The following is a 19,632-nucleotide window of genomic DNA, read 5'->3' as shown; positions in this document are numbered from 1 at the left end:
CGGGACCAGCTCACCGCCATCGGCTAGAGGGGAGGGAGGAGACGGAGACATCCACTCCCCTCCTCTGCTTGTCCTGACCCGGAAGTGACATTATGACGTCGCTTACGGATCCCCGTTCAAAGATTTCCTGATCATCGAGGCCAGGAAAGAATGTAATGCAGTGCAATGTGCACTGCATTAAATTCAGGGGAGGCATCCAGGGTCTTTTAAGCCTTGGATGTCTCAATAAAGAAAACCTGTCACCAAAAATCATCACATAGAGGAGACTTTGTCCCCTATGTGATGAAAAAAAAAATTGAGGAAAAAGAAAAAAAAAAAGTTTTTTTTTTAATTGTAAAAAATCAGTTACACCCAGGCACATAACATTCCCCCCCCCCCCCCAAAAAAAAAAAAATGGAGGCTCCCTTACCCCCACATATATACGCACGTACAAACAGAAAAGCATGAAAACGTCGATTGCGATACACATATCACCGCGCACTCCAGAATGAGAGCAATAATTCTAGCATGAGACCTCCTCCGTACACTATACTGATGACCTATAGTGGGCTTTAAAAGTGGTGCCTATAGAAAATATAGGGTACTGAAGTTCGTCGCCATTTCACAAGCGCACGCAAATTTAAGGTTTAACATGTTCGCTTTCTATTTACTCGCTGCAACGTCATCTCTTAGATTTTACAAAAAAAAGAGTAATTGATTGCTTTTTTTGTGCCCTAAAATGAACTTGTATTTTTTATTGAAATTTTGTGGTAATATGTGACCTAAAAAATTGGAACTACCACTATTTTATTCTCTAGGGTGTCTGCTTTCATAAAATATGACGTTTGGGGGTTTTATGTAATCTTCAGGTCTAAAATTATTTTTTAAACTTGGTCAAAAAACGCAAAACCGGCTGTGGCAGCAAAATGGATAAGCCGGACACTCCCCTTTCCTGAGGAGAACCCAATCACTGCTCATTACACTGCAAGGTCTCTCTCCTCCCTGCTAGTCCGTGGGTGTGGTCCTGGAAAAAGGTAGGACGGGGAGGAGGAGATAAACAGCATAATGTTAAAATTATTACACGTTTAAGTCACCATAAAGCCCCTTTTGTTTTTAAAAGCCCCTGACATTCCTTACAGTACCTCAGATTTAAATACGGTTTTGGTTCAAATTTTATTTTTTTTATTTGGACAAGTAGATTGTCATGAGGGACAAGTAGATTGGGGCACCGATTTAGTCCCTGGAGAAGTACAGTGGGGATCGAAAGTTTGGGCACCCCAGCTAAAAATTTGTATTAATGAGCATAAAGAAGCCAAGGAAAGATGGAAAAATCTCCAAAAGGCATCAAATTACAGATTAGACATTCTTATAATATGTCAACAAAAGTTAGATTTTATTTCCATCATTTACACTTTCAAAATAACAGAAAACAAAAAAATGGCGTCTGCAAAAGTTTGGGCACCCTGCAGAGTTAATATCTTGTACTGCCCCCTTTGGCAAGTATCACAGCTTGTAAACGCTTTTTGTAGCCAGCCAAGAGTCTTTCAATTCTTGTTTGAGGTATCTTTGCCCATTCTTCCTTACAAAAGTCTTCCAGTTCTTTGAGATTTCTGGGCTGTCTGTCACGCACTGCTCTTTTAAGGTCTATCCATAGATTTTCAATTATGTTGAGGTCAGGAGATTGTGAAGGCCATGGCAAAACCTTCAGTTTACGCCTCTTGATGTAATCCCCCGTGGATTTCGAGGTGTGTTTAGGATCATTATCCATTTGTAGAAGCCATCCTCTCTTTAACTTCAGCTTTTTCACAGATGGCATCAAGTTACCATCCAAAATTTGCTGAAATTTTATTGAATCCATTTTTCCTTCTACTCGTGAGATGTTCCCTGTGCCACTGGCTGCAACACAACCCCAAAGCATGATTGATCCAACCCCATGCTTAACAGTTGGACAGAGGTTCTTTTCATTAAATTCTGTGCCCCTTCTTCTCCAAACGTACCTTTGCTCATTCCGGCCAAAAAGTTCAATTTTAACCTCATCGTTCCACAGAACTTGTTTCCAAAATGCATCAGGCTTGTCTATATGTTCATTTGCAAAGTTCAAATGATGATTTTTCTGGTGAGGACGTAGAAGAGGTTTTCTTCTGATGACTCTTCCATGAAGACAATATTTGTACAAGTATCTCTTTATAGTGGAATAGTGTACCACAACTCCAGTGTCTGCCAGATCTTTCTGGAGGGATCGTGCAGTCAAACGTGGGTTTTGAATTGTTTTTCTCACAATCCTGCGAGCTGTTCTGTCTGATATTTTTCTTGGTCTTCCAGATCTTGCTTTAACTTCCACTGTTCCTGATGACTGCCATTTCTTAATTACATTCCGAACAGAGGATATTGACATCTGAAAACGCTTTGCTATCTTCTTATAGCCTTCTCCAGCTTTGTGAGCATCAACTATTTTCAGTTTCAGTTTTCTAGCCAACTGCTTAGAAGAACCCATGGTGCTGATTGTTGGGGCAAGGTCAGATGAGTCTGGGCATTTAAAACCTTTGAGATTGACATCACCTGGTCTTCCCAGACGATGATTGAGAACAATCCATGACACTGGCAGGTCTCAGCTTTGCAAAGGGGGCAGTGCATGCTATAAATTCTGCAGGGTGCCCAAACTTTTGCAGACGCCATTTTTTTGTTTTCTGTTATTTTGAAAGTGTAAATGATGGAAATAAAATCTAACTTTTGTTGACATATTATAAGAATGTCTAATCTGTAATTTGATGCCTTTTGGAGATTTTTCCATCTTTCCGTGGCTTCTTTATGCACATTAATACAAATTTTTAGCTGGGGTGCCCAAACTTTCGATCCCCACTGTAGTTTTTTTCAAAAATTTCCAAACCCCTGCAACCAAAAATCTAGAAAAAACACATGATACAAATAATATTAATTGCGTTGCAGTTCAGTGTGTAAAAGAAGTATTTGATCCCCTACCAACCAACACTAATTCTGGCTCCCACAGACTGGCTATGTGCTCATGTGGTACACAGATTAGTCCTGTCAATGTAAGAAGGTGCTCCTAAAGACAGCTCGTTGTGTGTATAAAAGACACCTGTCCACAGAATCTTTTTCTTCCATTCAGACCTCACTGTCATGGGCAAATTACCAAGGAGCTGTCAAAGGTTGTTAGGGACAAGATTGTAGACCTGCACAATGCTAGAATGGGCAGCAAGAAGCTCGGTGAGGAGACAACTGTTGGAGTGATTATTTGCAAATGGAAGAAATACAAAATAACCATCAATCGCCCTCGGTCTGGAGCTCCATGCAAGATTTCACGTCATGGGGTTCATGAGAAAAGTGAGGGAATGGCCCAGAACTACACTAACTGTGAATGATCTCAAGGCAGTTGGGACCACAGTCCCCAAACTAACTGGTGGTAACACAATACACCGCCATGGATTGAAATGCTGCAGTGTCTGCAAGGTACCCCTTCTCAAGAAGGCACATGTACAGGCCCGGGTGAAGTTTGCCAAGGAACATCTAAATGATTCAGAAAAGGTCTGAGAGAAAGTGCTGTGTTCAGATGAGACACAAATTGAGCTCTTTGGCATTTAACTCAACTTGCCATGTTTGGAGGAAGAAAAATGCTGACCTACACCCTCCCTACAGTGAAGCACAGAGGTGGAAACATTATGCTTTTGGGCTGTTTCTCTGTTAAAGGTACAGGTTGACTTTTCAGCTTTGACAGGCCAATGGACGGGGGCATGTATTGTAAAATCTTGGATGAGAACCTTATTCCCTCAGCCAGAACACAGTAGATGGGTCGTGGATGGGTCTTCCAGCACGACAATGACTCAAAACATACAGTCAAGGCAGCAAAGGAGCAGCTCAAGAAGAAGCACATTAAGGTCATGGAGTGGTCTAGCCAGTCTCAGACCTTAATGCTGTAGAAAATATATGGAGGGAGCTGATACTTCGAGTTGCCAAGCAACATCCAAGGAACCTTAATGGTTTAGAGATCTGTAGAGTGGACTAAAATCCCTCCTGAGACGTGTGCAAACCTGGTAACAAATTAAAAGAAACCTCTTACCTCTGTGCTTACCAACAGTGGTTTCTCCACTAAGTACTAAGTCATGTTTTGCTTGGGGATTCAATTTTTATTTTACTTACTGAACTGCAACTCAGTCTGATTTAGTTGAGGACTGAATTGTCCAGTGCTTATCTGCTCCTGTCCTAATTTATAATGCTGGTTTGCTCTGGAATGTGCGCACATAAAGAAACTCACACTGACACGTTTGGTCTGTGAAAACTTCTCTCTAATTTATTGAAATGAAACCATGAGTTTATATATGAAAAATGATGCGAACATCACGTGATAACAGCATAAGCATTATATTAGTCTTTGATTGGTCACTTTACAGGAAAACAATCTCCGTCATGGTATAGGTGTGATCTTCTTCCAAGTCTTATCTTATAGAAAGAAAAATATTCCTTTGTCTTCGAAATCACACGATGGGAGGGGGTCTGTGTGTGTGAGCAGACATTTCTTAAGCAAGGATTTCTTAAAGTACCACAAAGCCCAGCTGGCAGAAAATATTCACACAACATATATATTCATGCTAAACAGTTATAAATATGAAGAAAGAAATAGTATTAAAGTATAAAAGTAAATATGTATAAAAATGTGTATATAAAAAAATGTTTGTGTGTGTGTGTGTGTATATATATATATATATATTTCAGTAGGAAACTAAATATGCATTTTACCATATCCATCACAAGTCTATAACATATGTATCGTGTTTTTTCTGGATTTTTGGTTGATATTCAGGGCAGCACAGTGGCTAAATGGTTAGCACTTCCACCTGGCAGTACTAGAGTCGTTGGTTCGAATCCCAGCCACGGCACCACCTGCCTGGAGTTTGCATGTTCTCCCTGTGCCTGCGTGGGTTTCCTCCAGGTACTCCGGTTTCCTCCCACACTCCAAAGACATGCTGGTAGGTGAATTGGCTCCTGTCTAAATTGGCCCTAGTATGTGTATGTATGAATGTGAGTTAGGGACCTTAGATTGTACACCCCTTGAGGGTTAGGAACTGATGTGAATGTATAATATATATATGTAAAGCGCTGCGTAAATTGAGAGCGCTGTACAAGTACCTGAAATAAATAAATAAATATTCTGTCTCTATCATTTAAAATACATCTATGGTAAAAATTATAGACCCATCATTTATTTGTGGGCAAATTTACAAAATCTGCAGGGGATCAAATAATAATTTTCCCCACTGTATTAGGAGACTCTCTACAGACTGCACAACAACACAGTTCAAGGGCATTATATGACTAGCATTCTGAACAAGAGACGTCCTAGCAAGTTGAACCTGTTATTATATATAAGACATAACCTTAGCATATAAGCACCAAATATTGTCATTTAATCCTTAGGAATGTTGGGAATGCAACAGCATGTACTATAATGTACTATATAGTATTGTGTGTTAATATCACTTGACCAGTAGATGGAACTGTACACTAAAGGTTACTAGTAGAGATGAGCGAATTTCTCAAAAATTCGATTCGGCTGATTCGGCGAATTCCAGTGTGAAATTCGATTCAATGCGAATTTCTTCGCTACGAAGATGACTTATAAAAAGGGTTTCTAGGCTTCAGAGAGACTTTAAATTAGTGCAGAACACTGTACCTTTAATTTAAATGCCCTTGGAGATGAGGAAAGAGAAGGAGAAGGAGAAGGAGAAGGATGAGAAGAAGGAGAAGGATGAGAAGAAGGAGAAGGAGAAGGATGAGAAGAAGGAGAAGGATGAGAAGAAGGAGAAGGAGAAGGATGAGAAGAAGGAGAAGGAGAAGGATGAGGAGAAGGAGAAGGATGAGAAGAAGGAGAAGGATGAGAAGAAGGAGAAGGATGAGAAGAAGGAGAAGGATGAGAAGAAGGAGAAGGAGAAGGATGAGAAGATGGAGAAGGAGAAGGATGAGAAGAAGGAGAAGGAGAAGGATGAGAAGGAGAAGGAGAAGGAGAAGGAGAAGGATGAGAAGAAGGAGAAGGATGAGGAGAAGGAGAAGGATGAGGAGAAGGAGAAGGATGAGAAGAAGGAGAAGGATGAGAAGAAGGAGAAGGATGAGAAGAAGGAGAAGGATGAGAAGAAGGAGAAGGAGAAGGAGAAGCAGAAGGAGAAGGATGAGAAGAAGGAAAAGGAGAAGGATGAGAAGAAGGAGAAGGATGAGAAGAAGGAGAAGGAGAAGGATGAGAAGAAGGAGAAGGATGAGAAGAAGGAGAAGGAGAAGGATGAAAAGAAGGAGAAGGATGAGGAGAAGGAGAAGGAGAAGAATGAGAAGAAGGAGAAGGATGAGAAGAAGGATGAGAAGAAGGATGAGAAGAAGGAGAAGGATGAGAAGAAGGACAGTTCTGTGACAGTTTCTGTCTATTTCTGACAGTTCTGGGACATTCACTCCATACAGCTGTTTCAACCGCTGTATGGAGGGAATGTCATGGAACTGTCAGAAATAGACTATTAATGACAGTTCTGGGACTGTCCTTCCATGCAGCGGTTGAAACATTGTATGTATTTGTTTCCATAAATGGATCCATTTATGGAAACAAATAGATACAATGTTTCAACCGCTGTATGGAAGGACAGTCCCAGAACTGTCATTAATAGTCTATTTCTGACAGTTCTATGACATTCCCTCCATACAGCGGTTGAAACAGCTGTATGGAGTGAATGTCCCAGAACTGTCAGAAATAGACTATTTCTGACAGTTCTGGGACTGTCCTTCCATACAGCGGTTGAAACATTGTATGTATTTGTTTCCATAAATGGATCCATTTATGGAAACAAATACATACAATGTTTCAACCGCTGTATGGAAGGACAGTCCCAGAACTGTCATTAATAGTCTATTTCTGACAGTTCCATGACATTCCCTCCATACAGCGGTTGAAACAGCTGTATGGAGTGATTGTCCCAGAACTGTCATAAATAGTCTATTTCTGACAGTTCTGGGACATTCACTCCATACAGCTGTTTCAACCGCTGTATGGAGGGAATGTCATGGAACTGTCAGAAATAGACTATTAATGACAGTTCTGGGACTGTCCTTCCATACAGCGGTTGAAACATTGTATGTATTTGTTTCCATAAATGGATCCATTTATGGAAACAAATACATACAATGTTTCAACCGCTGTATGGAAGGACAGTCCCAGAACTGTCAGAAATAGTCTATTTCTGACAGTTCTGGGACATTCACTCCATACAGCTGTTTCAACCGCTGTATGGAGGGAATGTCATAGAACTGTCAGAAATAGACTATTTATGACAGTTCTGGGACTGTCCTTCCATACAGCGGTTGAAACATTGTATCTATTTTTTTCCATAAATGACATTCTGCAAATACACTTAGAGGAGCGCTGCAGATACACTTTTTGCCGGCTTGGAATTAATCTTATTTTCATCCTACTTCTTCTTCTTCATCCTCATCCTCATAAGAAGAAAAAGAAGAAGTAGGATGAAAATAAGAATAATTCCAAGCCGGCAAAAAGTGTATCTGCAGCGCTCCTCTAAGTGTATCTGCAGAATGTCATTTATGGAAAAAAATAGATACAATGTTTCAACCGCTGTATGGAGTGAATGTCCCAGAACTGTCATAAATAGTCTATTTCTGACAGTTCTGGGACATTCACTCCATACAGCTGTTTCAACCGCTGTATGGAGGGAATGTCATAGAACTGTCAGAAATAGACTATTTATGACAGTTCTGGGACTGTCCTTCCATACAGCGGTTGAAACATTGTATGTATTTGTTTCCATAAATGGATCCATTTATGGAAACAAATACATACAATGTTTCAACCGCTGTATGGAAGGACAGTCCCAGAACTGTCATTAATAGTCTATTTCTGACAGTTCCATGACATTCCCTCCATACAGCGGTTGAAACAGCTGTATGGAGGTAATGTCCCAGAACTGTCAGAAATAGACTATTTCTGACAGTTCTGGGACATTCCCTCCATACAGCGGTTTCCGGCAAAAAGTGTATGTGCAGAGTTCCTCTATTCTGCAGATACACTTAGAGGAGCTCTGCAGATACACTTAGAGGAGCTCTGCACATACACTTTTTGCCGGCTTGGAATTATTCTTATTTTCATCCTACTTCTTCTTCTTCTTCTTCTTCATCCTCATCCTCATCCTCTTCTTCTTCTTCTGAGGATGAGGATGAGGATGAAGAAGAAGAAGAAGAAGAAGAAGAAGTAGGATGAAAATAAGATTAATTCCAAGCCGGCAAAAAGTGTATGTGCAGAGCTCCTCTAAGTGTATCTGCAGAATAGAGGAACTCTGCACATACACTTTTTGCCGGCTTGCAATTATTCTTATTTTCATCCTACTTCTTCTTCTTCTTCTTCTTCTTCTTCATCCTCTTCTTCTTCTTCTGAGGATGAGGATAAAGAAGAAGAAGAAGAAGAAGAAGTAGGATGAAAATAAGATTAATTCCAAACAGGCAAAAAGTGTATGTGCAGAGCTCCTCTAAGTGTATCTGCAGAATAGAGGAACTCTGCACATACACTTTTTGCCGGCTTGGAATTATTCTTATTTTCATCCTACTGCTTCTTCTTCTTCATCCTCATCCTCATCCTCAGAAGATGAGGATGAGGATGAAGAAGAAGAAGAAGCAGTAGGATGAAAAGAAGAATAATTCCAAGCCGGCAAAAAGTGTATGTGCAGAGTTCCTCTATTTCTGACAGTTCTCTCACAGCTTCTTCACATGTACAGCGGTTGAAACATCTGTATCCTAAATGGAAACTAATAGATACAAATTGTATCTATTAAAAAATCGAATATTTCCTGAAATTCGACTCGAATTCCGGTTCGCCTGGTTCGATTCGCTCATCTCTAGTTACTAGTTGTGCATATGTGTAAAACTTGTTGGTTCTATCTCTTCCTCTCTATCCCTTCTTCTCTCTATCTTCAGGAAGTAATATGTCTGCTGAAATGTGCTCTGTGTGTTTGTAACTTAAGCCACACAAGTAAAGTCATAATTCTGCCTCATCACTACCAGTGTCTTCTCTAACACATAACCAACAAGGAAAGCATATAATAATTAGTCTTTATCATAGTAAACTGTATTTCAAGGTTTTTAGGGTATATAATCTGTGACATTTGCGATTATACAATATGTTGGTCGTACAACTAGAATATTCTGTGTAATGCCTCGTACACACTATAAGAAAATCGTACGAAAATTTTCGTACGAGGACCGAACGTCAGTACACAGCTTTCGAGAGCCGATCCCGACAATTCGTACGACAATATCCGAAGGGACAAGCGCAAAAATCTTTCTCGTATGACACCAGATTGCACGATTTTCATTTAATCAGTACAGTAGTCATCTGAAAATACAATACAAGTACAACACAATACATGACATCACTTTCGAATTTCTTTCATAGGAGAATTTTCGTATCTTTAGTAACCTTTTCCCTTTCGATGTGAGACTAGCAGGCAAAAAAAAAAACGGCCGATCGTTCATCCGATATTCTCATCATGTGTACGGGGTAATAAACTGAGGGATCATCCTTATGATATTGGGTTTGCACTAGTGTACACGAGTGTAAATCTGTCTTGTACCTGGTGGATCAACAATAGTAAGAGGTTTGGAATGTCACACTTTTTGCTTTTTATTTATGTATCCTGGGGTTATGCTAATGTGATCATTCAGGAGCTACAACAAAACAAGTGGATGGCTCTGTAAGGACTCTCCAGTAATCTTTATTGTAACAATGTCCACAAGATAAAATCATCACCGCATCAGAACAACGAAGAAGTATTAATGTTTTTCACGCTCAAGGCACTTACGAGCGTGAAACACATTAACACTTCTTCCTTGTTCTGATGCTGTGATGATTTTATCTTTTGGACATTGTTAACATGAAGATTACTGGAGAGTCCTTACAAGAGCGTGCAGCCATCCAAATGTTTCGTTGTAGCTCCTGAGCGATCCTGGTTGAGAAACCCTGATTTATAGTGATGATCTGGATCCATAAGAAATGTGAAATTTGTATTATTGATACCCTAATACAGCCTTCCTGTTATCACGGAGGAACCTTGAAATAGTTTCCACATCTCAAGAAACCCCTGCCAATAATTTCTACATCTACCGCATGTTAGCATGAACATTACATTCAAATATAAGAATAAAGTAATAGGTAATTGGGAGCCAGTGGAAAGAATGCTCCTCACTTTGGTGGTCAGTGGGAAGAATGCTCTTTCCATTGGGGGTCAGTGGGAAGAATGTCCTTTACGTTGGTGCACAGTGGGAAAATATCCTTTACATTGGTGGTCAGTGGGAAGAATGTCCTTTTACATTGGTGCACAGTGCAGTGGGAAAATGTCCTTTACATTGGTGGTCAGTGGGAAGAATGTTCACTTACATTGGTGGTCAGTGGGAAGAATGTCCCTTACATTGGTGATCAGTGGGTAAAATGCTCCTTACATTGACGATGAGTGGGAAGAATGTCCTTTACAATGGTGCACAGTAGGAAGAATGTCCTTTACATTGGTGGTTAGTGGGAAGAATGTCCCTTACATTGGTGATCAGTGGGAAAAATGCTTACATTGAGGATCAGTGAAAAGAATGTCCTTTACATTGAGGATCAGTGGGAAGAATGTTCCCTTACATTGGTGGTCAGTGGGAAGAATGCTCCTTACATTGGTAGTCAGTGGGAAGAATGCCCTTTACATTGGTGATCAGTGGGAAGAATGTCCTTTACATTGGTGGTCAGTGGGAAGAATGTCCCTTACATTGGTAGTCAGTGGGAAGAATGCCCTTTACATTGGTGATCAGTGGGAAGAATGTCCCTTACATTGGTGGTCAGTGGGAAGAATGCTTCTTAAATTGGGGGTCAGTGGGAAGAATGTTCCTTTACTTTGGTAGTCAGTGGGAAGAATGCTTCTTACATTGAGGGTCAGTGGGAAGAATGTTCCTTTATATTGGTGGTCAGTGGGAAGAATGTTCCTTTTTATATTGGTGGTCAGTGGGAAGAATGTTCCCTTACATTGGTGGTCAGTGGGAAGAATGCCCTTTACATTGGTGGTCAGTGGGAAGAATGCCCTTTACATTGGTGATCAGTGGGAAGAATGTCCCTTACATTGGTGGTCAGTGGGAAGAATGCTTCTTACATTGGGGGTCAGTGGGAAGAATTCTCCTTACATTGGTGATCAGTGGGAAGAATGTTCCTTACATTGGTGATCATTGGGAAGAATGTCCCTTACATTGGTGATCAGTGGGAAGAATGTTCCTTACATTGGTGGTCAGTGGGAAGAATGTTCCTTACATTGGTGATCAGTGGGAAGAATGTTCCTTACATTGGTGATCAGTGAGAAGAATGTTCCTTACATTGGTGATCAGTGGGAAGAATGTCCCTTACATTGGTGATCAGTGGGAAGAATTCTCCTTACATTGGTGATCAGTGAGAAGAATGTTCCTTTACATTGGTGGTCAGTGGGAAGAATGTCCATTACATTGGTGGTCAGTGGGAAGAATGTTCCTTTACATTGGTGGTCAGTGGGAAGAATACTCCTAAGGTTAGTGGTAATTGAAATTAATGTACCTTGTAATTGTTTTAATTCTTAAGCCACGGCAAGATAAGGACCCTTGCTGTGGAAACAGTGGTCTCTCTACAGAAGTCTGAAAAACCTTTTAGGCGTACCATCAGCTAAGCTGATGCTCACTACTGATTGGAGATCTTTAGCTCTGACTCGACAATGAATAGGATGAAGTTGAGTCCTAATACATGGGGGTTGGGCTTCAAACATTTGCATTTATTTATTGGAAGTGTCCAAAGTAACATACAGTGGATATAAAAAGTCTACACACCCCTGTTAAAATGTCAGGTTTCTGTAATGTAAAAAATGAGACATAGATAAATCATTTCAGAACTTTTTCCACTTTTAATTTAACCTATAAACTGTACAACCCAGTTGACCGATAAACTGAAATCTTTTAGTTGGAGGGAAGTAAAAATAAAAAAAAACTATTTGTAACTGTTCATAATTCCCTCCACCTTGACTAAGGCCCCAGTTCCAGCTGCAGAAAAACAGCCCCAAAGCATGATGCTGCCACCATCATGCTTCACAGTGGGTATGGTGTTCTTTTGCTGATGTGCAGTGTTGTGTTTGCGCCAAACATATCTTTTGGAATTATATCCAAAAAGTTCAACCTCGCTTTCATCAGACCATAACACATTTTCCCACATGCTTTTGGGAGACTTCAGATGTGTCTTCGCAAAATTTAGCCGGGCTTGGATGTTTTTCTTCGTAAGAAAATGCTTCTGTCTTGTCACTGTACCCCATAGCCCAGACATATGAAGAATACGGGAGATTGTTGTCACATGGACCACACAGCCAGTACTTGCCAGATATTCCTGCAGCTCCTTCAATGTTGCTGTAGGCCTCTTGGCAGCCTCCCAGACCAGTGTTCTTCTCGTCTTTTCATAAATTTTGGAGGGACGTTCAGTTCTTGGTAATGTCACTGTTGCGCCATAGTTTCTCCACTTAATGATAACGGTCTTCAGTGTGTTCCATTGTATATCTAATGCCTTGGAAATTCTTTTGTACCCTTCTCCTGACTGATACGTTTTAACAATGAGATCCCTCTGATGCTTTGGAAGCTCTCTGCGGACCATGGTATTTGCTGTAGGATGCGACTAAGAAAATGTCAAGAAAGACCTACTAGAACAGCTGAACTTTATTGTGTGTTAATCAGAGGCACTTTAAATGACAGGTGTGTACTGACCGCTTTACTCTGAACACAGCTACATCCTCACATATAAATAGGCGTGCACACTTATGCAACCACAAACACATAATTTTAGTTTTTTTATGTTACCACCCCCCCCCCCCAAAAAAAAAAGAAAAAAAAAAGATTTCAGTTTGTTTTTCAACCGAGTTGTTCAGTTTATAGGTCACATTAAAGATGTAAAAATTTCTGAAATGATTTGTCTTTTTTTACATCACAGAAACCTGACATTTTAACAGGGATGCGTAGATTTTTTATATCTACTATATATGGCAGAACGTCATAAACGCCTCATGCTTATTGGGTTGCCTTTGATATCAGTGCCGTTGTAATGGTTGATGATAGTAGTTCCCAGATTGGCTTCTTGTATTCCCTGATTATTGGTTCTGGCGCCATTGCATTTGATCACTTGTGATGTTGCATTAAAAAAGGAGTGCGGTCGGACGTGGCATCGCTGAAGGGAGGGAGCAACTTGTGTGGGAGTGAATAGACTCTCAGAACATTCTCCTTTAATCTCTGCAAATAACAAGATATAATTAGTTATATGAAGAGTGGCGGACTGCGTGAGCCAGACCACTTATTGATGAGAAATCTAAAGGCAAATGCTGCACGCAAAAGCTTTTATTTGTCGCACGCGAGCAACGACTGACTAATGACATCTACAGATTTCAAAGCTTGAGGGTAAAAGGTACATTAGCTTTAAAACTGAGCTGTAAATCTGACCTCCGGCCTTCCCTTCAGTCTTGCACAGTTGTAGAGGCTCCTCTCCTGGACTGAAATGACTTGCTTTGATTTTACTGTACACTGTGAGCTTCTCACAAAGTGCTTTAGAAGCTGCAGCAAATGAAATATTTCCTGACTGGGGGACCTTTTCATCTTTCCTCCTCAGTCTGTCCTATCCCTTTTATTCATTGGATTTTAGTTTTTCCAATCATGGAAGGGGAGCAAGAACAGGTTCTTGTAAGTAATGAAAAAAATTTGTAAAAATGTTTTTTTTTAAATTATTATTATTTCTCGAATATTGTGGAGAGGGAAGGAAAAAAATGAGACATTGTCTGCTTTAAAATAAAAAACAAAACAAAAAAAACTGTAACCCTCTGAATGTGATGGTGTCCCTCCATTGCAGGTACTCTGAGCGGAGTAACACAAAGTGCGTGGGAATCACCATAGAGACTCGGCCGGACTATTGCCTGAAGCGTCATCTGAGCGACATGTTGTCTTACGGCTGCACCAGGCTGGAGATCGGCGTGCAGAGCGTGTATGAAGATGTAGCCAGAGATACCAATCGGTAGGTAGCGTCTTTATTCATACAGCAAGGTGGCACCACGTCTGGGCAGTTATAGCTGAAAGACCATATCTTGATTGTGTTTGAACACTGATTGCTGTATTATTATGTTGATTGGAATGTCCACCTTGACCTCTGGACCACTCAACACGATGAGTTTTGGAATAGGGAAACCAGAGTATATTCACTAGTAGTATATGTTGCACTTTGTCTTGCATTATCACAGGTACATGTCCACTAAGTGTGGAGCATAGTGCCTGGGCGATCATAGCTACGGAAATCCATGGATTCTAGTTGGAGTAAGGTAACAGCAGAACATTGCTTTATAGGAATACTCCAGTGATAAGGTAGTTAGCTGCAAGCTTTGACGGTTGAGGCATCTGACCATTGCTCCTCTGTTTGGATGGAGTCGCCTATGTTGGCCTACCTTGGACTATGTTGGCCTACCTTGGACTATGTTGGCCTACCTTGGACTATGTTGGCCTACCTTGGATTATGTTGGCCTACCTTGGACTATGTTGGCCTACCTTGACTGTATGCTGGTCTACTTCGAACCACATACTAATGATGTCAGTTGCAGTAAGTCTTTTTGAGCCAGCACAAGTGGACTGAGAATTGCCACCTACAGGCTGCTCCTTTTGAAGCATTTAACCCTTACATGCTTAGTCTTAGTGAGTCGTTAGGGCTTAGTTGTCTCTGTGACGTGACAATGCATGTGAAATGCATTAGAAGTGGTGGCCTGTAGGTAGGGACTATCAGTATGCTTGTACTGGCTCAATAAAGACTCACTTCAAGTGAAATCAATGGTGTGTGGCCACCTTTTGGCTTCAATACAGAGAGCCAACAGGCTCTTGGTGCTTTTACAGCAAGGACTGAGGAGGATTCATAGGGTTTGGAGCAGTGCCCTACATTTGTATGTCTGCTAAGAAAAGACAGGGTATGCTACAGATAAGAGAGAAAAGGATATAACTGTTTATTGGTTTAACATTTAAATTGTGCATACATCTTTAGGTCCATTGGGTGAGCATCTTTTTTGTGATGAGCGAAGGAATCCAGCTACAGTTGCATAATTATAGCTGTGCCATTGTGCAGCAGAAGTAGTGTCCACAAGGGTATTGTAGAGTAAGGGTCAACAAAATAACAAAAAGGGAGCACAAAGGCCTAGTGGATTACCAAACCTTTTCCTTTTTTTTTTTTTCACTTAAAAGAACAATAAATAAAAACATCCAAATGGCAAAAAGTGTTGACGAAAGAAAAACCCAAGTGACAATTGGGTCAAGATGTGGAAATGTTGTACAGAAACCTAGGTGTCACTCAGACACACATACTGATGTGTTACAAGGGGTGAACCCTCTTCCTTAGAGCTCTGTAAACTCCGTAAGGGTCAGCCTAAAAAAAATACAAAGGACCTTATGGTTGGCTTTTATAGAATGTAGGTCAGAGCTATTGCTTCATGGAGGAAACTGGCTTCTTTTACTGTCAGCCTGAGTATACTTTTATAGTTTTACTTAGTGGGTAAAAATAAAAAAGCAAGAAATAAGGAAGAGTGGGGGATGGGGATTTGTTGGGGTGGATATGGCTGCAGGAAGGGTGAGATAGTGGTAGAAGCAGTTGGTGTCAGACTGCTGAAGTGGTCTAGAGTTGGAGAGATGTATTTATAATAGGATAATAACTTGTCCCAAGGAGCCCATGCAGTTTGAAACTTTTTTAGATCACTATGTAGCCCAGCTGTTATCTCCATCAATCGCTCTTCTTTGATTAGGTTATGTAGTTCACGGGAGGTTGACGGAAGGGTCAGCGAAAAGCCATGAGCAGAGTGAGTGAGGTGCTTTTTAAGGTGGTTTTTTTTTTTTTTTTTTTTTTTTTTTTTTTAGAAAGCCCTGCTATTGGGAGATCCAGTAGATGGGCCAATGGATCGTTGGGGATTGAGTAACCAGATATCCCAGAAAGAAGGACGTTGACTTCTTGTCCAAAGGGCTTTCTGAATAATATGATCTAAAGAGCCCACATTTGAGTTTCATCTCCAGCACAGGTTACTGGGAGCTAGATAATACCTATGCATCAGAATATATTGTGCATTTTCTTTATATAAGATGTTTGCTATTTTCTTATGTTCCTTGAAATGTTGGAATAGTATGACAACATAGAGATTTATAAGTGACCTCACAAGCTGGTTGCGAAATGAGACCCACCAACGAGGTCTAGCAGTATCTGTTAGAGCTGGTGGAAAGAGGGGGCAACCTATCAAATCGTCTAGAATTCCAAACCTTTATTGGGTGTTTTAGGGTTTGGGAGAGGTGTTTTGGGTTCAGGCAGGCTGGATCACCCAGTGCTTGAGAAACTTAGAAGAGAACCCTGTGCGTGACGTGAGTTGGTTTCAAATATTTTTCCATGGATCCTTAGCAGATCCTGACCATGTATGTTGTGTCCGAGACTGAGGGATTTAAATGAAAGGTGGATGTATAGTCAAACGAAAATATAAATTGAGATCATCCCATAGCTTTACATGCACCAAATCCCAATCTACAGTAGTGTCCATTCAACTGACACTCTTCACCCGCAGCAGAACAACAACTCAATCTCATACATTTACCTTAGGAACAACAACACAAAAAAGTCTTTTGGTGGGACATTTGAGATGCTAAAGTGATGATATCACACATTTTATAAAACCATTTATTTTATTAGTACAAAAAAAGATAAACTCAGAGTTTAACCCAAAATAACCAATTGTTAAATTGTTATAGAGTCATAAAAAAATCTGGGGTATGGCCCAACCCAGAACCATACTGCATAATTGTCCCTACGACCCACTATGCATCTTATGTATCCTTTTCATACCAAATACAGCTTCAACTAAATTATAAATTAACCTGAATAAATTAGTAGGAATAGGCGTCACTCTGCTCAACGCGGAGATGAATTGAGTATGGAAAAGTGATATTGGCAACCCAACTGATAACTAGATTACATAAGTCTTTATATTAAAAACTACCCTTGCAGTGGGTTTCCCCTGGCACTGCAAGGGTCAAATGCTCCATTTTGTCTGGTATATCATTTAAAAGAAGTTTTACGGTGCCTTGAAAAAGTATTCATACCTCCCTTGAAATTTTCCACATTTTGTCATGTCACAACCAAAACCATAAAGGTACAGCCATGGCCAAAAGTTTTGAGAATGACACAAATATACATTTTTCACAAAGTCTTCTGCTTCAGTGTTTTTAGATCTTTTTGTCAGATGTTACTATGGTAACATGAAGTATAATTACAAGCATTTCATAAGTGCCAAATGCTTTTACTGACAATTACATTACGTTTATACAAAGAGTCAGTATTTGCAGTGTTGACCCTTCTTATTTAGACCTCTGAAATTCACCCTGGAATGCTATCAGTCAACTTCTGGGCCACATCCTGACTGATGGCAGCCCATTCTTGCATAATCAATGCTTGGCGTTTGTCAAAATTTGTGTGGGGTTTATTTATTTTATTTTTATATTTTGTTCACCCGCCTCTTGAGGATTGACCACAAGTTCTCAATGGGATTAAGGTCTGGGGAGTTTCCTGACCATGGACCCAAAATTTTGAAGTTTTGTTCCCAAAGCCACTTAGTAATTTTTGCCTTATGGCAAGGTGCTCCATCATGCTGGAAAAGGCATTATTCATCACCAATCTGTTCTTGGATGGTTGGGAGAAGTTGTACCATTCTTTATTCATGGCTGTGTTTTTTAGGCAAAATTGTGAGCCCATTCCATTGGCTGAGTGGCAACCCCACACATGAATGGTCTGAGGATGCTTTACTGTTGGCATGACACAGGTCTGATGGTAGGGCTTAACTTTTCTTCTCCAGACAAGGTTTTTTCTGGATGCCCCAAACAATCGTAAAGAGGATTCATCAGAGAAAATAACTTTACCCCAGTCCTCAGCAGTCCAATCCCTGTACCTTTTGCAGAATATCAGTCTGTCCCTGATGTTTTTCATGGAGAAAAGTGGCTTCTTTGCTGCTCTTCTTGACACCAGGCCTTCCTCCAAAAGTCTTCGCCTCACTGTGCATGCAGATACGCTCACACCTGCTGGCTGCCATTCCTGAGCAAGCTCTGCCCTGCTGGTGCCCCGATCCCGCAGCTGAATCAACTTTAGGAGACGTCCTAGTGTTTGCTGGACTTTCTTGGGTGTCTTGATGTCTTCTTCACAACAATTGAACCTCTCTCCTTGAAGTTCTTGATGAATCCCTTTTGTGCAAAGCAATGATGACTTGATGTGTTTCCTTGCAGGTAACTATGGTTAACTGGGGAAGAACAATGATTTCAAGCACCTCCCTCCTTTTAAAGTTTCCAGTCTGTTATTCTAACTCAGTCAGCATAACAGGGTGATCTCCAGCTTTGTCCTCGTGTGTGTTAATGAGAGAATCGCTGACATGTCAGCTGGTCCATTTGTGGCAGGGCTGAAATGCAGTGGAAATGTTTTTTTGGGGATTGAGTTAATTTTCATGGAAAATACAGACAATTAATTGCAATGTATCTGATCACTCTTCATAACATTCTGGAGTATATGCAAATTGCCATCGTAAGACCTGAGGCAGCAGACTTTGTGAAAATTTAATATTTGTGTCATTCTCAAAACTTTTGGCCATGGCTCTATTTTATTGAGATTTTGTTTTTTTGTTTTACGTATATACAGTATATAATAAATATAAACACACACACAATACCTTGAAAAAGTATTCATACGCCTTGAAATTTTCCACACTTTGTCATGTTTTCAACATTTTTGACAAATATGTGAAAAGCGTGGCATGCATTTGTATTCAGCCCCCTGGAGTCAATACTTTGTAGGACCCCCTTTCGCTGCAATTCCAGCTTTTTGGGGATGTCTCTACCAGCTTTGCACATCTAGAGAGGGACATTTTTGCCCATTCTTCTTTGCAGAATAGCTCAAGCTCTGCCAGATTGCATGGAGAGCGTCTGTGAACAGCAATTTTCAAGTCTTGCCACAGATTCTCAATTGGATTTAGGTCAGGACTTTGACTAGGCCATTCTAGCACATGAATAGCTCTGGCTATATATTTAGGGACGTTGTCCTGCTGGAAGGTGAACCTCTGCCCCAATCTTTGCAGACTCAAACAGGTTTTCTTCTATAGAGTGTCCTCTATTTGGCGCCATCCATCTTCCTGTCAACTCTGATCAGCTTCCCTTTCCCCGAAGAAGAATAGCATCTCACTGTATGTACTCTTGTACCCTGCAGCTGGAGCTCTTCTCTTCTCTCCAGTGCTTCAGATTGCGGGTGGGCCCTCAGCATCCTTGCTTACAATGCAGGACTGGTGGTTCTGCATTGTGTGTAATGTTGTCAGTGCGACCAAATTATGGAGCGCCAAAGAGAAGCGGCTTTGAGGGACTGGTCCCACGGAGAATAAAAAGCTGAGCCTTGGATGATGCACAGAACTGCCTTGATAGAATTAACTTCACATCAGAAGCCCCCCTTCAAATCCGAGGCCCTTGCATCACATCCAAGCTTCTGTAGCACAGTTCCTGCCCCACCGTCCTCTATTCACATTAGAGACATAACTATTGGCTCCA

The 19,632-nt window shown here is 40.7% G+C and overlaps 1 protein-coding gene across 1 annotated transcript in view; it reads left to right on the top strand.

Moving 5' to 3' along the window:
• Positions 1–19,632, top strand: part of ELP3 (elongator acetyltransferase complex subunit 3) — a 206,939-nt gene that overhangs the window by 64,818 nt on the left and 122,489 nt on the right. The window contains exon 8 of the mRNA XM_089688175.1: positions 13,901–14,062. Within this exon, the coding sequence (XP_089544301.1) occupies positions 13,901–14,062 (162 nt within the window). The remainder of the gene's footprint in view (positions 1–13,900; positions 14,063–19,632) is intronic.

The sequence above is a fragment of the Staurois parvus genome, unplaced genomic scaffold (assembly GCF_062004578.1).
Source record: "Staurois parvus isolate SC_StPar_1 unplaced genomic scaffold, SC_StPar_1.0 ptg000448l, whole genome shotgun sequence".
Lineage (NCBI taxonomy): Eukaryota > Metazoa > Chordata > Amphibia > Anura > Ranidae > Staurois > Staurois parvus.
Note: the sequence above shows the minus strand (reverse complement) of the source record. Positions and strands in the feature narration are given on the sequence as shown.